Source organism: Arvicola amphibius, chromosome 8, assembly GCF_903992535.2.
Source record: "Arvicola amphibius chromosome 8, mArvAmp1.2, whole genome shotgun sequence".
Lineage (NCBI taxonomy): Eukaryota > Metazoa > Chordata > Mammalia > Rodentia > Cricetidae > Arvicola > Arvicola amphibius.
Genome location: NC_052054.1, coordinates 113,445,664 through 113,465,597, shown reverse-complemented (window position 1 = coordinate 113,465,597; position 19,934 = coordinate 113,445,664). Strand labels below are relative to the sequence as shown.

General features: G+C 42.1%; 1 protein-coding gene across 2 annotated transcripts in view; it reads right to left on the bottom strand.

Moving 5' to 3' along the window:
* Window positions 1-1,408: 1,408 nt before the first annotated feature.
* The window catches only part of Pax3 (paired box 3), a 94,655-nt gene continuing 76,129 nt past the window's right edge, over window positions 1,409-19,934 (bottom strand). For both annotated transcript variants that reach the window (XM_038339996.1, XM_038339997.1), the window contains exons 8-9: window positions 1,932-2,178; window positions 1,409-1,443 (exon numbers count right to left, since the gene is read on the bottom strand). In XM_038339996.1, the coding sequence (XP_038195924.1) occupies window positions 1,409-1,443; window positions 1,932-2,178 (282 nt within the window). The remainder of the gene's footprint in view (window positions 1,444-1,931; window positions 2,179-19,934) is intronic.

The following is a 19,934-nucleotide window of genomic DNA, read 5'->3' as shown; positions in this document are numbered from 1 at the left end:
GTCTCCTGTTCCATCACTCTTGCCCAACGTATAAAATAACTCAGTTCTATATCTAGTCCCACTAACATACTACCTCATTGTTCTTAAGTCTAAAGGGAATGTATTTGTGCCTACCTCATTCGTGGTTCCAAGAACAGAAAGAAATAAATAAGAGCACCTCCCACCTTCTTCCTCTTATCGTTTCCAAACACAGATTTATTGACATCCTAAATGTCACCACATAAATGTATGTAAACCTCTGTTCCCTATCATCCTTTAAGATTGGGTATCATTGTATAATTTAAAAATACATGAGAGCCACATGGACATTTCTGTTCTTGCCCTGCCTTTCGTAGAAAAGAGACGAATGTAAACGGCATCACTGTGGGAAGCTTAAATCTCGGACATGGTCTTTGAGCAAAAGGAGTAAGCGGGTCGGGGCATTGGCGGTTTGGCAAAGAGCAAACATCACTGCATTCTACCACAGTGAGTTACAGGCTGCAAAAATAAAAACACCTGCAAAAATAGAGTTATGATTTCATTTCTATCACCTTGGCCACGGCCAAAGTGTCTGTGAGGTACACAGTATTGCACGTTGGGAAGCAGATACGTGATAGATGTCACTTCCTCTCCATCATGCCCTTCCCCCCACCCAGACTGGTGTCTTGGGAATGAAACACCATCAATCTATCCCCACAGCAGAACACACTTATTCTCATTATCCTACATCCTTTTACGAGACAAATCCGGGACACTGATTGACAACTAGATTACAAATAAGGGAATTGCAATAATTGATTGGGGAGATCCTTCACATCTAGTCTAGCTTCCTATGAAACGGTGGTGTTGATTTTCCTATCAGTTTCCAGCGTGTCCAAGTCAAGGATTCCCCCGTCCCAATTCCTTACATAAGCAGTGTGAGTGCCATAAACCTGGTCAGCCCTGGTCATTAAAACGGTTCGAGTTCAAGAATTCAACTATGATATATGAGAACATTCTGCTTGCTCAGACCAGTTCACATAACTCTCTCTGTCACACACACACACACACACACACACACACACACACGCACGCACGCACACACATGTACACATGGAATGTTTTAGCTTCTTGATCAACAACAAAGGGTTGGGGACATTTAGCTATGTAGCCAGTCACTGGCTTAAAATGGTGCATTTCCTAGCTGTGGGTCTTCCTCATCTCTACTGCCATTTTTCCAACGTGTTCAAAGAATCTGAAACTGACTACTGGAGAAAGAAAATCAATCACTTTCTTTTGTCTCCACCTCCCCCAAAGGCTGATTTTTTTTATTTTATTTATTTTTGTTTGGGTTTTTTTGTGGGTTTATTTTTTTTTCTGAGAAGATTCTTCATGTCTAGTCTGTGGAGGCCGGAAACAGGGCCAGCTTAGCTCCAAGTGGACAGCTCACTTACGCAATATCTGGCTTGAGATAATGAAAGGCACCTGTAAGGAAACACACGCAGCTTTTTAGGTCACGCTGGGACAATTCACAGTTAGGGGCAAGATCAGCTACAGGCTGACAATGTCATATTTAATACCACGGTATCAAAGGATGGAGACTAATATTTTTATTCCTGAGACAAGTTTGACACAACTCTGTGTCCTGGGCTTATCCCCATATGATCCTGGCGCTGACCTCATTAAGAACATGTGTTTCTAATGCCAGAGGTTATTTCATTTTGGTCAACCTCTGTGTTTTACCTACTGACAATCCGGCTTTCTGTCCCAGCAATTAATAACTGCAAGATGTTATTGACATCAGTTAAGAAAATAATTACACAAGGGAGCCTGTGCTGGAGCAATCAGCCAGCTTTGCCACCAAACTGATACTGGGATGAAAGATTTAATCATGTGTCCAGTTCCCCTTTCTTAGACAAGGTGATCTGCCTCCCTTCCAGGAGGAATTACCCCCTAGAACGTCCAAGGCTTACTTTGTCCATACTGCCCATACTGGTAGCCTGTGACAGGGTCCATACTGTAGCCTGTGGTGCTATAGGTTGGGGGACAGTAGGGCTGAGATGTGGGCAGACTGTCCACATTCTTCATATGTTCCAGTCTCTGACTGCAGCTGGCTGACACCGTGGTCGTGGGTTCCAGGCCCCCAGTGAGAGGGGAGAGAGCATAGTCGGTCTGAGGCTGGTGTGGTACCCCGCCGTGGTTGGTCAGAAGTCCCATTACCTGCAATAACAGGCAGATTGGAAGAAGTTAAAGTGTGGGCAGAAACAGATTGTGGCCCAGACCCATCGCAAGATCTTGAGAGGCCAACTTTTATGCCTTCAGAAATCTGTTGAGGAATGGTTGTGAGGATTTTGACCTCGATTCAAAGTGGCAGCCACATGACCTCACCCAATGATAACATCTGACTGCAGTTTCAGAAAAAGGAAGGGGAGGGAGAAGGACAAGAAGGAAGGAGTGGAGGAAGACAGAGAAGGAGAGATTACACCATGTCCGTCCGCTGTGATAACATCAGACTAGAATTTCAAAGAAAAGTAAAGACGCGAACGACAGAGAGACAGAGATATTAGATCAGTCTATACAGAAAAATTACTACTATCGTACATCTGGACACCCAAGTGATTGTGTGTCTGTGCATGTGTGTGTGTGTGTGTGTGCGTGCTTTTCTGTATGTATGTATGCATGTGTGTTTCTGGGGATTGGACTCAGGGACTTATGCATGCTAAGCAAGTACTCTATCACGCAGTTTTAATCCCAGCCAAGTAATTAAAAAGTCACTTGAACACATGCTTGTGTGTGTGCATGCACATATGCATGCTACATATGTATATATTAATAGGTGTGTTTTGTATGTGTACATGTATATGTGTGCACATATGCGTTTATGTACATATATTATGCGTCTGTGTTCATGTGTTATATATACATATATGTGTATACATTTATTTATATATTTGTGTTCATGTGTGTATATGTGTGCATATAGGTGTGCATCTGTATATGTATATGTGTGCATGTGTACGCACATATGTGTATGTGTTCATGTGTATATGTGTACGTGTACATATACGTATGTGTGTATGCATATATATATATAGTGTGTGTGTGTGTGTGTGTGTGTGTGTGTGTGTGTGTGTGTGTGTGTGAATTAGAAGTTGGGGCTGAAGATGTACCTTTATGTCAAAGTGCTTGCCTGACATGGAGAAATCCCTGAGTTTGAACACCCACACACACACAGCCACGCTGGAGTCAAGTTTTTGTGTATGCATCCTGAGACCTCAATGTCTCTTTTTTTTCCCACCACGTTGCCTCTCCAAACAGCTTCTTTGGTCCATGGGTGAGCAACTAGAATTCGCTCCCCGACCCCAGTGTTCCCTTGTGCTTCCCTCATCATATCCATGCTCCAGTCTCACTTTTCCACGTTGATTTGTGAGAAAAGTCTAACGAGAACCGTGACCCTTGCTGCGTTCCTGCCCAGCACTGCCTGGAAGCAGAGGTGTCAAACAAAAGGTCAAGAATTCTTCAGGCAGGCACGGTGGCTAAGGACCACAGTCCAAGCCCTCAGAAGTGCAGGCAGGAAGATTGTCCTGAGTTGGAGACTGACTTATTCTGTAACGTGAGACCTTGTCTCAAAAAGCCCAAGCAGATCCGAAGATTCTCCTAGCACTTACGTCTAATAGCTGTTCATTTCTTCCTTCACAGAGTCAGTTTAAGATAAGTGTTGTGTTTTTGTTTTTGTTTGTTTTTTAAAGACACACACGGGGTTTTTAGGGCTCTAAATGACCCCAGAGAAAGACACCGTAAGAAATAGTAATCACAGAACAGAAACAATCAGATCAGACCCAGTAGGTTTTTCCCAAACTCATACACACTTTACCCTCCCAACCCTTTCCTCATGAAATGGCAGTGGGCAATTAATTCAAAACTAGAAAACATCCACATAAGAGAGAAAGTGACTTTTCTCAAAAAAGCAACTGCAGAAGAAATCTAGTAGAAGAATCCCCCCCCCAAAAAAATGGTCCTACTAAGAACGACTATAAATGAGGCACACCATAGTTGCACAACAGTCTGTCAAGGTCTTGCCGAAATAAAAACCAACCCAGACCACAGTCCTCTGTGCTAAGCACAAAGTTAGGTTTACAGGCAGGCAATCTGGACAACAGACTCCCGGGTCTGAGGCCTCTATCGCAGTGATGTAGGAAGGCAGTCATACACCCCCCTCCCAGAGCCTTCGTACTCCAATTAGAAAGCAAGGTCCCATATCTTCCTTTGGGGAGAGTTTGCATAACCTTTGAAGTAAACAAAATCTTGATAAAATTTTAAACTGATCCATCTTCAGGAAACCACATGATACCATCCCAGAGAGATGCTTATTGCCTTTCTCCATCCAAAAGGCCACTGGCCTCCCTGCTCTCCCTTTTAATTACTGATAGGAACTCTTAGAAGGCAGGCAAGAGCAGGCAGAGCAACACAGTAAGCTATATAATAAAGTGTGCAAAAATAAAAAATAAAATAAAATAAAATAATCAAAAGTTTAATCATCAGGTAGCCAAGCATAGTTTTCTTGGAGATTGCAAGCAAGTGGCCTTAACAAAATGGAGAGCCAATCAATAGGTCCACAGCTACAGGAAGACGATCACTAGAGCATGGCTTCTAGTGGGATCCTGCGCAACACTGTTGCTAAGTTCATTTCATTTGAAATTTTCAAATGTAACTAAGAATGCAATTATTTCCTAGATGCCTTACACCTTCAGGACTCTCCCTCCTCTTCTTCCCCCTCCTCTTCCTCCTCTTCCTCTTTGTCCCCCTCTTCCTCTTACTCCTCCCCTCCCCCTAGATGCCTTACACCTTCAGGACTCTCCCTCCTCTTCTTCCCCCTCCTCTTCCTCCTCTTCCTCTTTGTCCCCCTCTTCCTCTTACTCCTCCCCTCCCCCTTCTCCCCTTCCCCCTCCTTCCTTTGAGCTTGTATAGATAATTGTACTGTGTGTCCCTGGAAAAATTCATCTCCTTTCGTTGACACACTAATTTACAAAATACTTTATTTCCATCCAAATTAGGAGTGTCTATCTTTAAAGTCCTTAAAATATATTTATAGGTGGCTGTCGTGGACCCAAGTTTGTAATCCTAGCACTTGAGAGGTGGGGGCAGAAGCATCTGGAGTTTAAGGTTGTTCTCAGCCACACAGTCAGTTTGAGACCCGTCTGGGATACGTGAAACTTGTCTCAAAGAAAGAGAGGTAGGGCGCCTCTCGGTACCGAACAAGCACAGTCCTTTCTTGCTCAAGAAGTACATCTTGATGCACTGGTCTGTTAAAAGGGGAAGACAGGACAAACAAAAAAGTGGGAAATGTGGTTTTCCTTATAAACGAGGGTACTGGCACAGGAAAGGGTGGGGGAGGGGCATGCATGTGCTGTAGATAAGGTGTGGTAAGTCAAACAAGCACATACAGAAGGCAATTTTGACTCTATCCATCCCGGAAAGAAAATACCCATTGGTATTGGGTAAAAGGGAATCAATTTTTAAATGAACAGTGTGCTTCAGGAAGATATTTACCTAGAACTCAGTTCAGCATATGTGACTTTAAAGGAGATGTGGGATATTTAAATACAGTCACTGAACTGAAGTTCCAGAACTGAAGTGCTTGTGGCTCTTCCATGCGCTATACAAATACACTTTTGTAATAAATTTTTTCAAATCCCCTGCCACACATTTCTTGCTGTATAACTTTGAAGGAAACAGTAGTAACTTTTTCCAAAAGAAGGAGGAAACAAAATGGGAGGTTTTTCTTTTTTGTTTGTTTGTTATTTGTTTGTTTGAGACAGGATCTCTATATGTAGCCTGGCTGTCCTGAAATTCACTATGTAGACCAGGCTGCTCTCAAGCCTCTACCTGCCTCTGTCTCCCACATGTTTGGACTAAAGGCATGCCTACTCAGAGCCTTAAACGATGGAAAACAACCATTAGCCAAAGGTTCAGCTTATGAGCCTGTTCATGCAGGAACTTTTTCAGCATTTGTGCTATGGGGAAAAAAATAGAACAAAATTGGAAGAAGAGAAAATACAGCTGTATTCAGGACAACGGATAGACAGTCTTTAACATCTTAAATATTTGCGAAGTGTAGAAGTACACACCTCTATGAGTTCAAGACCAGCCTAATCTACATAGGGAATTTCAGGAGAGCCAAGGCTATCTAGAGAGATCTTGTCTTACACAAACAAATGAAGGAACAGTGACTTAAGTGACTGCTTCTCCATTAGGAATGGCCTTAGCTCCACAGCCCTGTGACCGGTGTGAAGGAAGAAAGAGAACTTGCAACCTGCTGTCCCTGGTCCCTTTCATTTCCTGCTACAAACCCAACAAGGTGGCACAGGGACACAAATGTCTGTTCTCATGGTGATCTTAAGGACTGGAAAGCAGGGAGTGCTGGCACAGGCCTAAAGTCCCAGCTCTCAGAAGGCTAAGGCAGGAAAGCTGAAAAATTAAAATCAGCCTGAGCTATGTAGAGAAACCCATTCTCAAAAGAGGAGAAAGAAAACGAAGAAACAGAGGAGTAGAGGAGAAGGGAAGAAAGACTAATAAATAATTATCATGTTCTTTGTCTCAGTAGTTTGCAGTGTATGTGTGTGTGTTATTTTTTTGAGACAATTTCTCTGGGTAGTCGTGGCTGTCCTGGAACTTGCTCTGTCGACCAGGCTGGCCTCAGAGTGACAAAGATCCGCCTGCTTCTGCCTCCTGAGTGTTAGGATTAAAGGCGTGCGCCACCACCACCCGACTGTCTCAATAATTCATATTGAAAAACTGCGAATATGCCATTTTAATCACCTGTCATTTAAAAATTAAAAAAGAAATCTGTAAGAGAAGTGCATATATCACTAGAAACAGCTTTACTTTCCCTTGACATAATTCAAAAACCTCAAATCTCTGTGGAAGGGTCCTGTTACACTTTTAAGTATGTTTCTCTAAAAGCTATTTTATGCTTCGTGTGGTTCAAAGGAAACTGTAGAAGCATCTTCTCATGAACAAGAAGTTAGTAAATAAGCCTCCTAGCCTCCCCCACAGGGTCTCGGAATGCCATGTGCTCACCCTCGTCTCTCCTATCATGCTCTCCCTACAGCAACCCGTTGTTCGAAGCCTGAAATAAAATCTTCACTTGTTGTAGAACGAATCCCTGGGCTCCTCCTTTATACCATTAATAATCTATGTCTACTACCGTATTAGCTTTTTTAAAAAAAAAAAGTTGGAGGGAGCACAATTGCTTTGTTTTCAAAAATAATTTCAAAGAAAACGATTTCAAAGTGACTCCACTCTGCCTCCCAGATGCTGACCACATTTTTAGGAAATGGCAGGTAACCGAGGGAGATTAACAAGGAGGAAGAGGGGTTTTCTTAAATAAAGGTTCTCTCCTATTGGGAAAAGATGAGGGTCTCTTTGACTGTTTGGGAAATCTATATACACAAATGTGTGTGTGTGTGTGTGTGTGTGTGTGTGTGTGTGTGTGTGTACGCGTGTGTGTGTGCACATGTGCACGCAGGAACATGCATAGGTATGGTGTGGGGTGGTTGGGAGTACGCCACATGGCTACAGAGATTAGAGGACAACTTGCAGAAGTCAGTTGTCTCCTTGTACCATGTCCATCCTGGGGGTGGAACTCAGTCTAGGTGGCAAGCGCCTTTATGCACTGAGCCATCCCACTGGCCCACGGCTCTTTTATTTTTAAGTCCAGTTGCATAAAGTGCTTAATCAAGGTATCCGAACAAAACACTCCATGAAGCGCATTTCTGAAAGCCCCTGCGGTGTTGCCTGGACTCTCCCTCCGCCCTGTGTTACAGGGCGGCCTTTACAAACAGACCCCAAACCTGCAGCTCTGTGCTCACACTTCCTCCACTCTCCCACTCTCCCATCGCTTATTAGAGACATTTTCTGAAGATCCCTTTCAGCTCAGTCTCAAGTTGCAGGATTCTGAATGGGTTGTTTACATCTTGATTGGGAGATTACATGGTTCAGGAGAGACCAACTCTTAGCAACTGCTTCATGCCACATTTCTCTTGAATTAATTTCCCTATTGTAAGATTAAATATAAAAGATAAAAAAAAAAACTATGGGCCAAATTAAGGTTTACATTCAAAACGATGTGTCTGGAAAATATTTGCCTTGGCACAAACATTATGGCTTTGCTCAAAGCTTATCAGAAATCAAAATGACTAAGCAAATTAGGGGGTGTGCGTAGGCACTTCTTTTTGCCTTGGGATGAATCCGTGTTCCTCTCTTCATTCTCCTTCTTGCTCTCGAGTAGTCAGATGTTCTTTTGATTTAGCATTTAACAACACACATTTAGTTAATTTAAAAAAAGCTTTGGTGACGTAGTTGTGCATGATACACAGTGTTGTTCAATTGTTGAGTTTGTTAATCCTTCTACCCTTCCCTCTAAAAGCCTATTGACTACAGATTTTTTTTAGATATGATTTATTTCCAAAATCAAACCAAAAAGAAAAAAATCAGCTGTCTATGGAATACCAACGCAGGTATCCTGGGAGTCCATTAACAGTTGAATCTTAACAAGTGTACCTTTGAGGCTGAAAACCCTCAATTTTAAAGGAGGCATGCTTCTCTGAAAACATCTTCAGATTCGAATGCCTTAGGAGTTATTCTGCAATTGATTAGCATCTAAATAATTAGATTTGTGTCCTGTCTGTTTGAAAAGCTGTAAGAAAAGGGGAAGTTGCCTACAGGGAGGAGTTTCCCTTGGGGTCTGTGTGGTGACCTTCTCACCCATCATGAGTGTTAGGCAAAGGACCAGGTACGCTTTTACCTAACCAGAGAGAGAAATATGCAACCTGCCTAGCTTAGGAAGTCCCTTTTTAAAAAAGATAGCTCGCATGTTACAAGTAGCAATGCTACACACTGGGTGAAAGGGAGAATGAGTGCCAGACACGTGGGTCTCCCGTGCTACGCACACTTCCATGTTTCATTTGCAAAGTGCACAGTGAGAACAAGCCTGACTAAACTGTCCTGAGACGGAACACAGAAATCAAATCCAGTTTCTAAAGTCTTTCCAGTGTCTATTTCCCAGTAGAGCTAAGTTGACAGCCATGCACTTTTTAGTGATATTATTATTATTATTATTATTATTATTATTATTATTATTATATCATTATTATCTTTGTTTTGTTGTTTTGATTTTGAGAGATAGAGATCAAACCTAGAGACTTATATATGCTAGGCAAGCACTCACCCACTGAGCTACATCCTCAGTCAAGCATTTATTTCTAAGGACTAATGAATAAAATATAAATCAAGGCAAATAGCCTAGAAATGCCAGAGGTGCGTAAACACATATGTGCATATGTGTGATTCTAGTTTATTTCTAATCAATGATGAACTATTCTGTAATATCTACCTATCATCAAGAAAATTAGCAAATAAATTCCATTAAGAAGTTCTGTCTACCCAGATGAAAAAGTCTGCTTGTTAAACACAACAGATCCTGGGCTATGTTGGACTCACCATGGACATAATAAAATTCTCATATGTTTTAATTCATTTACGCATGCCTGCATTTAATATGCTTTGGGACCATGTCTATAATTAATATGATTTATGAGAAAGGAACACTTCAATATTGGGGGATAAGACACACATTTTTTCCGTCTATGAATGAAAAATTATAACAAAATACCTCAAGAAAAAAATTGCCCATAGCGTATTACGGGGAACTGAGAGAGTCCTGAGTAAACTTGGGAAGTTAATGATATCCTCTTATCTGACCCTGGCACATTCGCAGCATGTAATTTACAGAAGCTCTGTCCAGGGAATCTTGACAAATGTTCCTGAGGATGTCAGGGCAATGTTCCATTCTAATGCAAAACAGATGTGGGTCAGGCAACCTCATTCATCACCTAATGCAGAGTCGCAAACTCTCTCCCCATGGAATGGCATTACCTGCTGTTGGCTCTTCTCATTTCAGGAACTTTCTCACAATCACAGTAGCCCTTTAAAGAGTATGCCCTCAAACCTGTGACCACTTCAGCAACCTGTCTGAGAACATGACTGTGGAAAATCAAACATACACCAGCTTTGGTCCGTGACTGCTTCAGGATATGTTTGCGAAACGCTAATTGACCCTTTGGGACTTAGGAGTCTAACTATAGAAAGGAAAATCTCTATGCTTGGGCATCCTTCAGCGCTTTAATGAGATGGTATTTTGGAATTTCTCTCTAATTTCCTATAAACTAAACGTGCATTTAAGGAAATGCAGAGCAGATCCACCCTGATAAGCATCTACACACGCAAACTTCGCTTTGCCGTTCTCTAAGTGAGTACATAGCTCAATCTGAGACTCACAAATAGCTTCCAATAAACTGGTAACCCACACGGCCTCCTTGCCATGAGTTCAACTCCAGCTTCCTGAAGAAAAGAAGTGGTATATGGTCATTCCCTTTTCCCTCCACCCAGAGTTCAGATCAGCTAGAGGATGGTTTGAAATCTAGTGGCTTTAATCGTGGAGCTCTGTTTAGATCAGGGAATTACATCCAAACCACAGCCTAGTGACTAGCAAGGACCTCTTTCTTCCTTTGTCTCTTTATCTGCCCTAACTAAATGTTAGCAGACAGTTTTTAGCCTTCTCTTTAAAATTAGCCATCCTCCCACACACACCCAAGTTCTTAGAGGACCGAGACCATGTGGAGGCAGAGGACAGAGGACACATCTGACATTAACATCACTATTCACCTGTGCAAAAGCCAACCATTTTAAAGATAAACGGACCATGAGTTGGTCTCCACCTGTGTTATCAATCACCCATTCCTTCCTAGGAAATGTTCCTTTAAACCTTGATAATCTGCTGTTCAACAAGTTATAAATATAGCCATGTAGCATTCTCAGAGGCAAAAATAAGAAATCCTGCCTGAGAGTTAGGGGAGAGTTGACCCTGAGAGTTGGGAGGGTGGTCCACAGAGGCACACAGACTGGGGATCAGTTCCACAGGGGCCAGCCAAGCATGGATCTCAGAGCAGAGCAGATTATACTAGGTTAACGAGAACTTTCTAAGTGCAAGCTGTTTCAATGACACACGAGCATTTTGCGAGAAGAAACAAATAGAGCCGCCATTATTTCTGTAAAAGACACCTCTGTTAGTTCAGCACTAAAGACTGGCTATATAGTGTCTCATGACCAAAAAACAAAAAAAAAAAAAAAGATTCCCTTCAGTCTAGAAATACTAACATGCGATTCCACAAAGCACACTGTATATGAATGTGCATATGAATGCACGTAGGGATGTGGATACATGTGTATTCTCACACATGTAGGGACCAGAGGTTGAGGCTGATGTCTTCCTCCATCACTCTTCACCTTATTTTTGAGACGTGGTCACTCCTGGAAGCTGAAGCTCGCAGATTCAACTAGACACTCTGGATGGCCTGCAAGCCCCAGGACTACAGGCGTATGCTGTAGTGCCTAACTCTTGACTCAGATCCACAGGCTTGGACAGCAAGCACTTTACCCACTGAGCCATCTGCCCATCTCCTACATATGCACAGTCTCCTATGTTAAGTGAAAGAAGCCCAGCTTCCCACATTCTCAGTTACATGTGGAAGCTCAAAATTCCAACTAAAAAAGTAAAGAAACAAAACAAACAAACAAACAAAAACAGAATAGCATTTCCAGAAAGGTATGGGAGAAAGGCCAGGAGAACAGAAGAGTACAGAGAGGATGGATCATGGGTTCACAGGTCCAATTTGATATAAAAAGTAACAGAGGGGCTGGAGAGATGGTTTAGCAGTTAAGAACATTGCCTGCTCTTCCAAAGGTCCTGAGTTCAATTCCCAGCAACCACATGGTGGCTCACAACCATTTGTAATGGCATCTGGTGCCTTCTTCTGACCTGCATGCATACACACAGATAGAATATTGTATACATAATAAATAAATAAATATAAAAAAGTAACAACATTCTAGGGCATGGTAGGATAATTACAGTTGTCAACAAATAACTGAGTATTTCAAAGCTGGATGTTGCCAATTCAAAGAAAAAGGAGGTATCAGAAAACCAATTACCCTGATCTAAGCACTACACATTTTCTACGTATATTGAAGGACCACAAGGGAGGGAGGGGGAGAGAGAGAGAGAGGTTTTTTCCAAGGTGCAGTCTTTAAAAGTCTCCCAGCTCGATACCTCTTCCATTGGTCATTGGGACATTGCAATCACTAGTCTCAGAAAAACCAGTTTACTAACCTCAAGCTGAATGCCTGGAGCAATTTTTAATATTGTACTATACACTGAAAAATATACACCCCTGATGAAACCCAGACAGATTCTTTAGGGGAAGGGGAAGAAAAAAATACAAAAACAAAAAACAGTACACAACTAATGACTGAATCAAGTCTTCTGTGCTCGCCACACAGAGCATACATTCAGCCCGTAATTGAATAAATATGCAAGTATTCAGATTTCTCTAGATATTGCCATTTCGCAAACGCAGTAATAAATTAAAAGCTTTACATTGCATTCCAACCGCATATAAAGGATTGATTCAGACCATAGGCCTCGTGCGAGGACCTAGCACGGCTCTTCTGTAAACTGCTCACTACAAAGACAAACTTTTCATCCTAGTAACTTAGTCATAAACTAAGCAATCGCACTCAATTTTTCTTCTGCTCCTCGGCGGCTAGAGGAATTCAAATGAGTCTAAAAGACCACAGGCCACTGTCTAATTTGTCTAATGTACAGAAGGACAGAACTGACAGAGTTGCTATTGAAATCCACTCAGCAGAGACACAACAATGAACTCAGCAGAAAAGGTTTGCCTGTGGCTCTCTGGGATCGTTGATTCCTGAAGGTGTCATTGGCTGCCATTTCGTCTCTGTCTATGAAAAGGAGATTTGGATCAACTCACTGTTATTCTCACAGCTATCCAAATCTACATAAGTTTAGAGGCTACAACAAAAGTCAGCATAAGCCAGGGTCTTCCTCCTGTTTTTAAGGGTAGGGACCTCAGCCTGTGGAGCAAAATTCAAGGCACCAGGTCAGTGGCAGCCTGTATGTATTCAGCAAAGGAATTAACGGCAGCATATTTACTGCGGAGCTGATGCCCCTCACCCCTGCAGCAGAATATGGCCTGCTGGAAATACACAAATGACCCAGAGCTCTTCTGATGTAGCTGAAACAGGCTCATTTATGATTGTAAACAGCCTGAGTCTTCGTAAACACACAGGGCTTCTCAGACCCTGGGAATGAGCTCGTGGGCCAGTTTAGAAAAGAACCAGAAAGATGTGGGGGCTTTGGAGAGCCAGCCACTTTCATACGGAACGTGTCTCCATCCCAGCTTTGTTTGACACCCAACAAATCTCTTTAATCAAAATCACCCCTCTTTCCTCCACGGATGCGTTTCTGGAAAGTGTGAAGGAAGGAAGTGGCTCCTTTGGGGACTGAGTTAGTGTGGCCGACCACCTGCTTGTCTGGTTCTTCTAAGCAATAAAAGGTAAGCCAAGGGTACAGAATCAGATCAGCAATCTGTGTGTTCAATGTGCCAAACAAATGGCTTGTCAATAATAGTAGCCTTAAATAGCTTTGGAATGTATCCCCAAAAATGTCCAGAAAAAAAAAAAACAGCTCTCTTGAAATGAGAGTTGGCTGTCCCAGCAAATCCAACCTTACTGTTTACCTGAAACAGCACAAAGGGGAAGTGGCAGGGAGCACAAAGAAATTCCCATACATGATTGTAAGATTTTCATTGAAACTTATGAAACAGAAAAGCAGCCACTGTAACTATCTTTAATAGTTTATTTTAATGATCATAGTCCATCCATATAATAAGCTGGCCTATGGCAAGTTCTTCTTCTTTAGATCTTAAGAACAAGCCACCACCATCCTGCCTTGCTGCTAAAGAATGTGGGATCATGATGAACTCTGTGTCCAAAGAAAAATACAAGCAAAATCCAAAGCAGTCTTGACTTCAATGTATACATATTAACACTTAGCGCCTTCACCTTAATATGCTTTAGTGCTAACAAATGTTTGTCAAAAGGAACTGCAGTGAGCGATTGGAATCTAATCTGAAATGGGACCACGCACGATAGTCTAATACATATATGCATGAAACAGAGAAACTGCCTAATAAGCATAACTGACACCAAATATGCAATTTACATACATTACACACTAATAATCTCAATTTTAACATTCCTCTTTAAAAGCAACCGGATGGGTGTTTGAGGTAAAGGCGTTCTTTTGTGAAGTGTGAATAAGGACAGAAGTCGATCCTGGCATCTTACACCATCAATCGCCATCTCGTTAGTGCAAAGATCCTTCCATTTTTTTTCCGGTTAGGCTCCAGGCCTAGGATCTCAACACTACAAGTGTGTGACAGTTCAACCAGACTTAGATGGATGATCAACAAATCTGATGAGATCCACAGACCGACCCCTTCTTCCGGATGTGCTGAGGGCCAAGGGGACCGTCAAGCATTTTCAAGCTGTTACACGATTTTTCATGAGAAAGTATCCCCCTTGGTAGATTAGCCATAAAACAGGACAGGTGTACGGGTTATTTTATTTCATCTTACCCAAGACCCGGGTAAAATTTGAAAGGCGGGCTCTGGGTGTAGCATTGACCTCAGGATGGGTTAGTAACCATTAAATGCTCTCTAAAACAAAATCTTTTTTGTAATTTAAGCCTATTTTCTTATTTTGTTATTGGTTTCACTCATAAGTGAGAATGAAACCCTGTCTGCTCTAAACATAAAATGTGCTCATAATGACCCAGATTTATACCAAATGTAGTCTTAAGTGTTGCTGGATTGAGTGAGTCTCAGAATTTATGGCCTCTGAAGTTGCAAACAGCACTTCCTCCCTTTAAGAGGGAGGGGGCTTTAAACTGAGTGAAGAAAAGCCTCTTGCATATCAAATGGCTCCATAGGAAAAAAAACCCTCAATGATATAAGAGTAAATGAATCAAAACCATATGGATCAAATGTTCCCTAAAATACACAGTTTGATAAATTAAGGAGAAAAAGTGCTTGACAAAAAAAAAAAAAAAAAAAAAAAAAAATGTGTTTTAGGTTTGACCAAACCCAGAACATTTGAAGAATCATTTGCAATTGTTGATGAACCCTAAATACTGCCAGGCTGACCCATTTTCATAGATGACAGAGCAACAGAGGATTTCCCCAGACCCCTGTAACCCAGTGACAGTGCATTTTACTCAAGAGCTTGTTGGAAGCTGTCCACAAACACTGCAAAGTTTATAGATATAGGTAGAGGTGGGGCCTGAAATTATGCAAGCTTGTTAATCTAATTGCCCATGTTGGGGGTGTTGGCTATCTGTGTTTTGGGGGTGGGGAATCACCCAGGGTAGTATTTCATGCAATGGAAAGTTAATTAAAAGAACATGGGCCACATGTTAATAAGCCTCATGTCTTGAGAGTGTGGCAAGATTTCCTTGTAATCCTACTTCCAAGTCAGTGTCCCCTGTCTTGACCACATGTGTACAAGATACTGAAATCAGTTTCTGGGAGCAGAAAGAGATATCAATGATCAGTGTGCATATGGGTTCTGTATGGTCCTTGCAAAAAGAGAATATAACCTTTCAAAAAAGGTTGCTGCTACCAGGGGACATTCTCACTAGGGTAAGTTGGGTGGTCTTCTCAGGGCATACTGGATCCTCATTCTGTGCCCCATCTCCTGGAAAGGTTAAATATGTCAGACAACTATTCAGAAGGTAGGAAATATTGAATTTTTAACCTGCCCTGCCCCTGTCCATCTCTGAGAATCTGGCCTCGAGTGTCCTGACAGACCTAGCCTTTACTAGAAAATGGGAGGCCAGCCCCTCCATTTGTGCAAACATTTGACCGGGCTCACAGGACAAGCAGGCAGTGGCAGAGAAACAAAACTGTGTGACTTGTGTTCTAAGAATAACAAGAAGAGGGTAGATAGAGAGAGGGTAGGAATCATTTGGAAAATGATGTGTCCATCAATTACTTATCAAAAAACTAGAACTCGATCAACCAGAGTGGCTGACACCTGTATTTCCAGCGACGGAAGACTGAGCCAGAAAGAATGCCACAATTCCCAGGCTCACCTGGTATGGAGCCAGACCTTACGTCAAGAGGGGGCAAAAAAGCAACAAAATGAAAAATAAACAAAATACTAAAAAATCCATTACACATTGGTTCTCACACATTCTATTTCCTGCCAGTTTTAGTAGGCAACAAGACGCCAACACTGGTGATACTGGAGAAAATGTCAAATAAAATACACAAATAGTTTAAATACGCTGAATAGAGTCCACCGACAAGAACTACAATGAATTGGCCACAATAATTCAAAAGAACATTCCAACAGATGGAAAATCCATACACTACCATCTATCTGGGTTTTTAGAAAGCCCTAAGATATAAAAAGAACCCAGATTCAAGGTACAAAAATATCATGAGTGGTTTTCCTGAAAGAACTTCTATACAGTGAGCATGGAATATTTTTATTACTGGTAGAAATTAAAAGACAAATGAAAATAAATCAGACTTTAAAAAAGACCTCTAAATTAACCCAAACTAAAAACATAAATTCAGGGGCTGGAGAAAAGACTCAGCAATTGTAAGCACTAACTGCTCTTGCAGAGAACCTGGGTTCGGTTTCCAGCATCCACCTGGTGACTCACAAATGTCTGTTACTCCAGTTCCAGGGGATCCAACACCCTCTTCTGGCCTCTGCAGACACCAGGAATGCATGTGGTGCATAAACGTCCATGCAGACCAAACACACAGCCATGTAAAATCAAATGAATAAATCTAAAATTTAAAAACTAAATTCAGTCTCCAGCACTGAAAAAAAAAATAGGAAACCAGTCTCTGTTAATGTTTTCAAATGTGACTAAAATCCTGTCTCTGCTTTGTTTTGAAGAGTACTTCTTTTCCATTGAAGATAGATTAGATCCTAAACCAGCAGTCAGGAATCCCAGAATCTAATGCCAACCCCTTTACACTAACAGTGGATTACAACCTTTGCTTCTGCCAATGAATTACCTGCTAAGTCGCTGACAAGACAGAGGTGGAGGAGGTAGGAACAGTGGTGAAAAAGAGGAGTGACAGTAACACACGTTCTGCTCTTAGGATCACATGATCCAACCAATGTGTCAGTAATGGGCTCTCTGTATTGCAGAAACCACAGGACCATCGATTGCTCTCTTTTTAACTTCGTCTCAGGTGCAACTAAAGCCAGCTGTTAAAACTGGGTTTGCCCTTACTTTCTTTAGACTAATGTTTAATAAAGCCAGACAACCAACACCACTGTAGGCATCTTTTACCTCAACAGAAGCATTGCTAAGAAGCAATGAGTCCAAAGGGTTGTAGAAATCTGAGTTCTCGTCTTTTTTCCCGTTATTTTATAAATATGTCTGGACGGTGCAGATCCGCTCACTCCCTGTCTTGTCCTCGACTTGAACTGAGGGACATTGTTCTTTCTTTCCTGACTCTTTGGGAATATTGTAAGAACCCTACTGGCCGTCTACGGCAGAGACATAAAGCACACTAGTTGATCACAAATGTGAGTATGGAGCTGATGTCGTATAGAAGATGAAATAAAGAAATACAGGAGTGGAGTTGCCTGTGAGATTTTTCCACTGCTCGATATGAAGTGTCCCCACCCTGGCACCCACTCTGGAGTCGCTGACAGCTGAACACCGGCAATACTCTTAAAGGTGAGCTTTAATGGCCAGAGACCAATTTCTAACACATCCACTTAAATAATACTGCTATAACATTATTCCCAGACCACTGCGTGCAAGAGACTAACCAGTTTGCATACAGAGTTCAAGTTCGTGTCATTTTCATTACGACTGAAGTTTACAAGACCTCCTGATGGAATCCTGCCTCTCATAGATGCAGCTCCGGTCACACATTACTACGGAGGAAGCTTTCCACCAAATCCAACCATAAAAAGGGGGCCGGAAAGATGGCTCAGCAGTTAAGTGTGGACTGCTCTTCCACAGGACCCGGGTTCAATTCCCAGCACCCATATGGCAGCTCACACAGGCCTGGAACTCCAGTCCCAGGGGATCTGACACCCTTGCATAGACACACCTGCAGACAAAACACCAAGACGCATGAAAATAAATAAAATGAGCAAAAACTAGCTTGCTGTTTTCTGGCCTCCGAGAGGTGATGCTAAAACTTACAGACCCTTTCATTGCTACTTCTAATCTCTGGAAGAAGTTTCTGCACCAGGAATCTGAGTGTTGCAAAGCTGGCTGTTTTGGCAGAAGCCTGACATTGTCGTGTGAATCCCCAAATGCCAGTGCTTAGCAATCAAAGGAGCTGAAAGTCCTGTAGGAGGCTTGCATTGTTTTCATGTTGTTATTTTCCTGCTGAGGTTGAAAAAGCAGCCTCTTACTTTTCTTTTCTTTCTTTCTTTCTTTTTTTCTTTTTTAAGCCCAGGATGTGCTATAGGAATCTATAAAACTTAATTACATTTACTCTTACAAAAAAAAAAGGATTTATGAACTTTTGCCTTGAGGCGGAAATGTTTATTTCATTGCCTTTGCCATCCAGTCTTTTCAACTCCCATGGCTTTGAACTTCTCAGCTGCTCGGAGTTATCACCGTTACACAGAGCGCAAGAGCTCCGCTCCGAAGACGCACACCACAAGTTGAAGAAGCCGGGGAAGGCGAAGATATATGAGTCGTTATTTTGGCCACCCTTTGTGCCATTAAAATCTCATTTTCTGCCTATTAGAATGCCCTCTCGGTGCTTAGGCAGCGGTGATAGGCCGTGATTAGTGTGTAATTGAGTATAATTGTCTTTTCACTTTCCATTTCTGTCACTCTGAGCTTCTCTCTGTTTTTCTAACCACCAAGAGGAAAAGGGAGGAAGAGAAAAGATAACGCTGTTGAAAACTCTCGCTCTCAGCCCCAAAGAGATCCTCGATTGCAATTATAGATTGCAATCCCTTTGTGACATTTCTCCAAATTTAGTGGGTGGCTCTCCTCACCACCTGGGCCAACTGCTCTCTCTCTCTCTCTCTCTCTCTCTCTCTCTCTCTCTCTCTCTCTCTCTCTCTCTCTCTCTCTCTCTCTCTAATAAAATCAAGCTATCTGTATTTAAACAACTGCTAATAATGTCAAGTCCAGACAGATGCCACATGTAGGAAATTTAACCATCCTTCTGACATGCAATTATCAGGGCAATTTATTAATACCATCCTTCAAGAAAAACTCATAGTCCAATGCAAATTACAAAAACAATTACAACGTCCAAATATTTATACAGACCCAAAGACTAGCAATTTCCCTAATTTGTGTTCTTAGAACTCATTCATTCCAGGTTCTGCAGTCCTCAGCTGGGTCTCTCTCTCTCTCTCTCTCTCTCTCTCTCTCTCTCTCTCTCTCTCTCTCTCTCTCTCTCTCTCTCTCTCTCTCTCTCTCTTTCTCTCTCTCTTTCTCTCTTTCTCCCTCCTCCCTTCCCCCTCTCTCTCCTCTTTCCCCCACTCCCCCCTCTCCCTCCCTCCCTCCCTCCTTCTCCCTTTCTTTCTTTCCTCCTCCCTCTTCTACTTTCCCACCCCATCTTTCCCTTTTCCCCTCCCCCTCGTCCTCTTGACTTCCCCTTCTCTCTACCTACAACATTTCTGCTTCTCCAATTGTCATGTCAGAGCCTTGGTGTTTTTGGATGAGGGCTTTTCCTCAAAATTCTGTCAGCTGACCAAATACCATTTGAAACAGACAAACAAAAACCAAAAGAAAAGAAACCCTGGCAAGTCTGTAAGGCTTTCAACCAAAACTCAGAGCTAAGGACAGGGCAGGCATATGACAAACGCCTTGACAACTAAGTATAAACACAGCATCCCCATGATTGCATTAGAAGTCACTTGAATTTTAAGTCTAAGCTACAACTTTTGAAGCCTCCAGTAGAAAGGGAAGAAAGAAAGGAAACTCGAAAACTGAAATCATGTGGCTTGTATAAAGAATACATTATGGTTTACATTTGGCAATT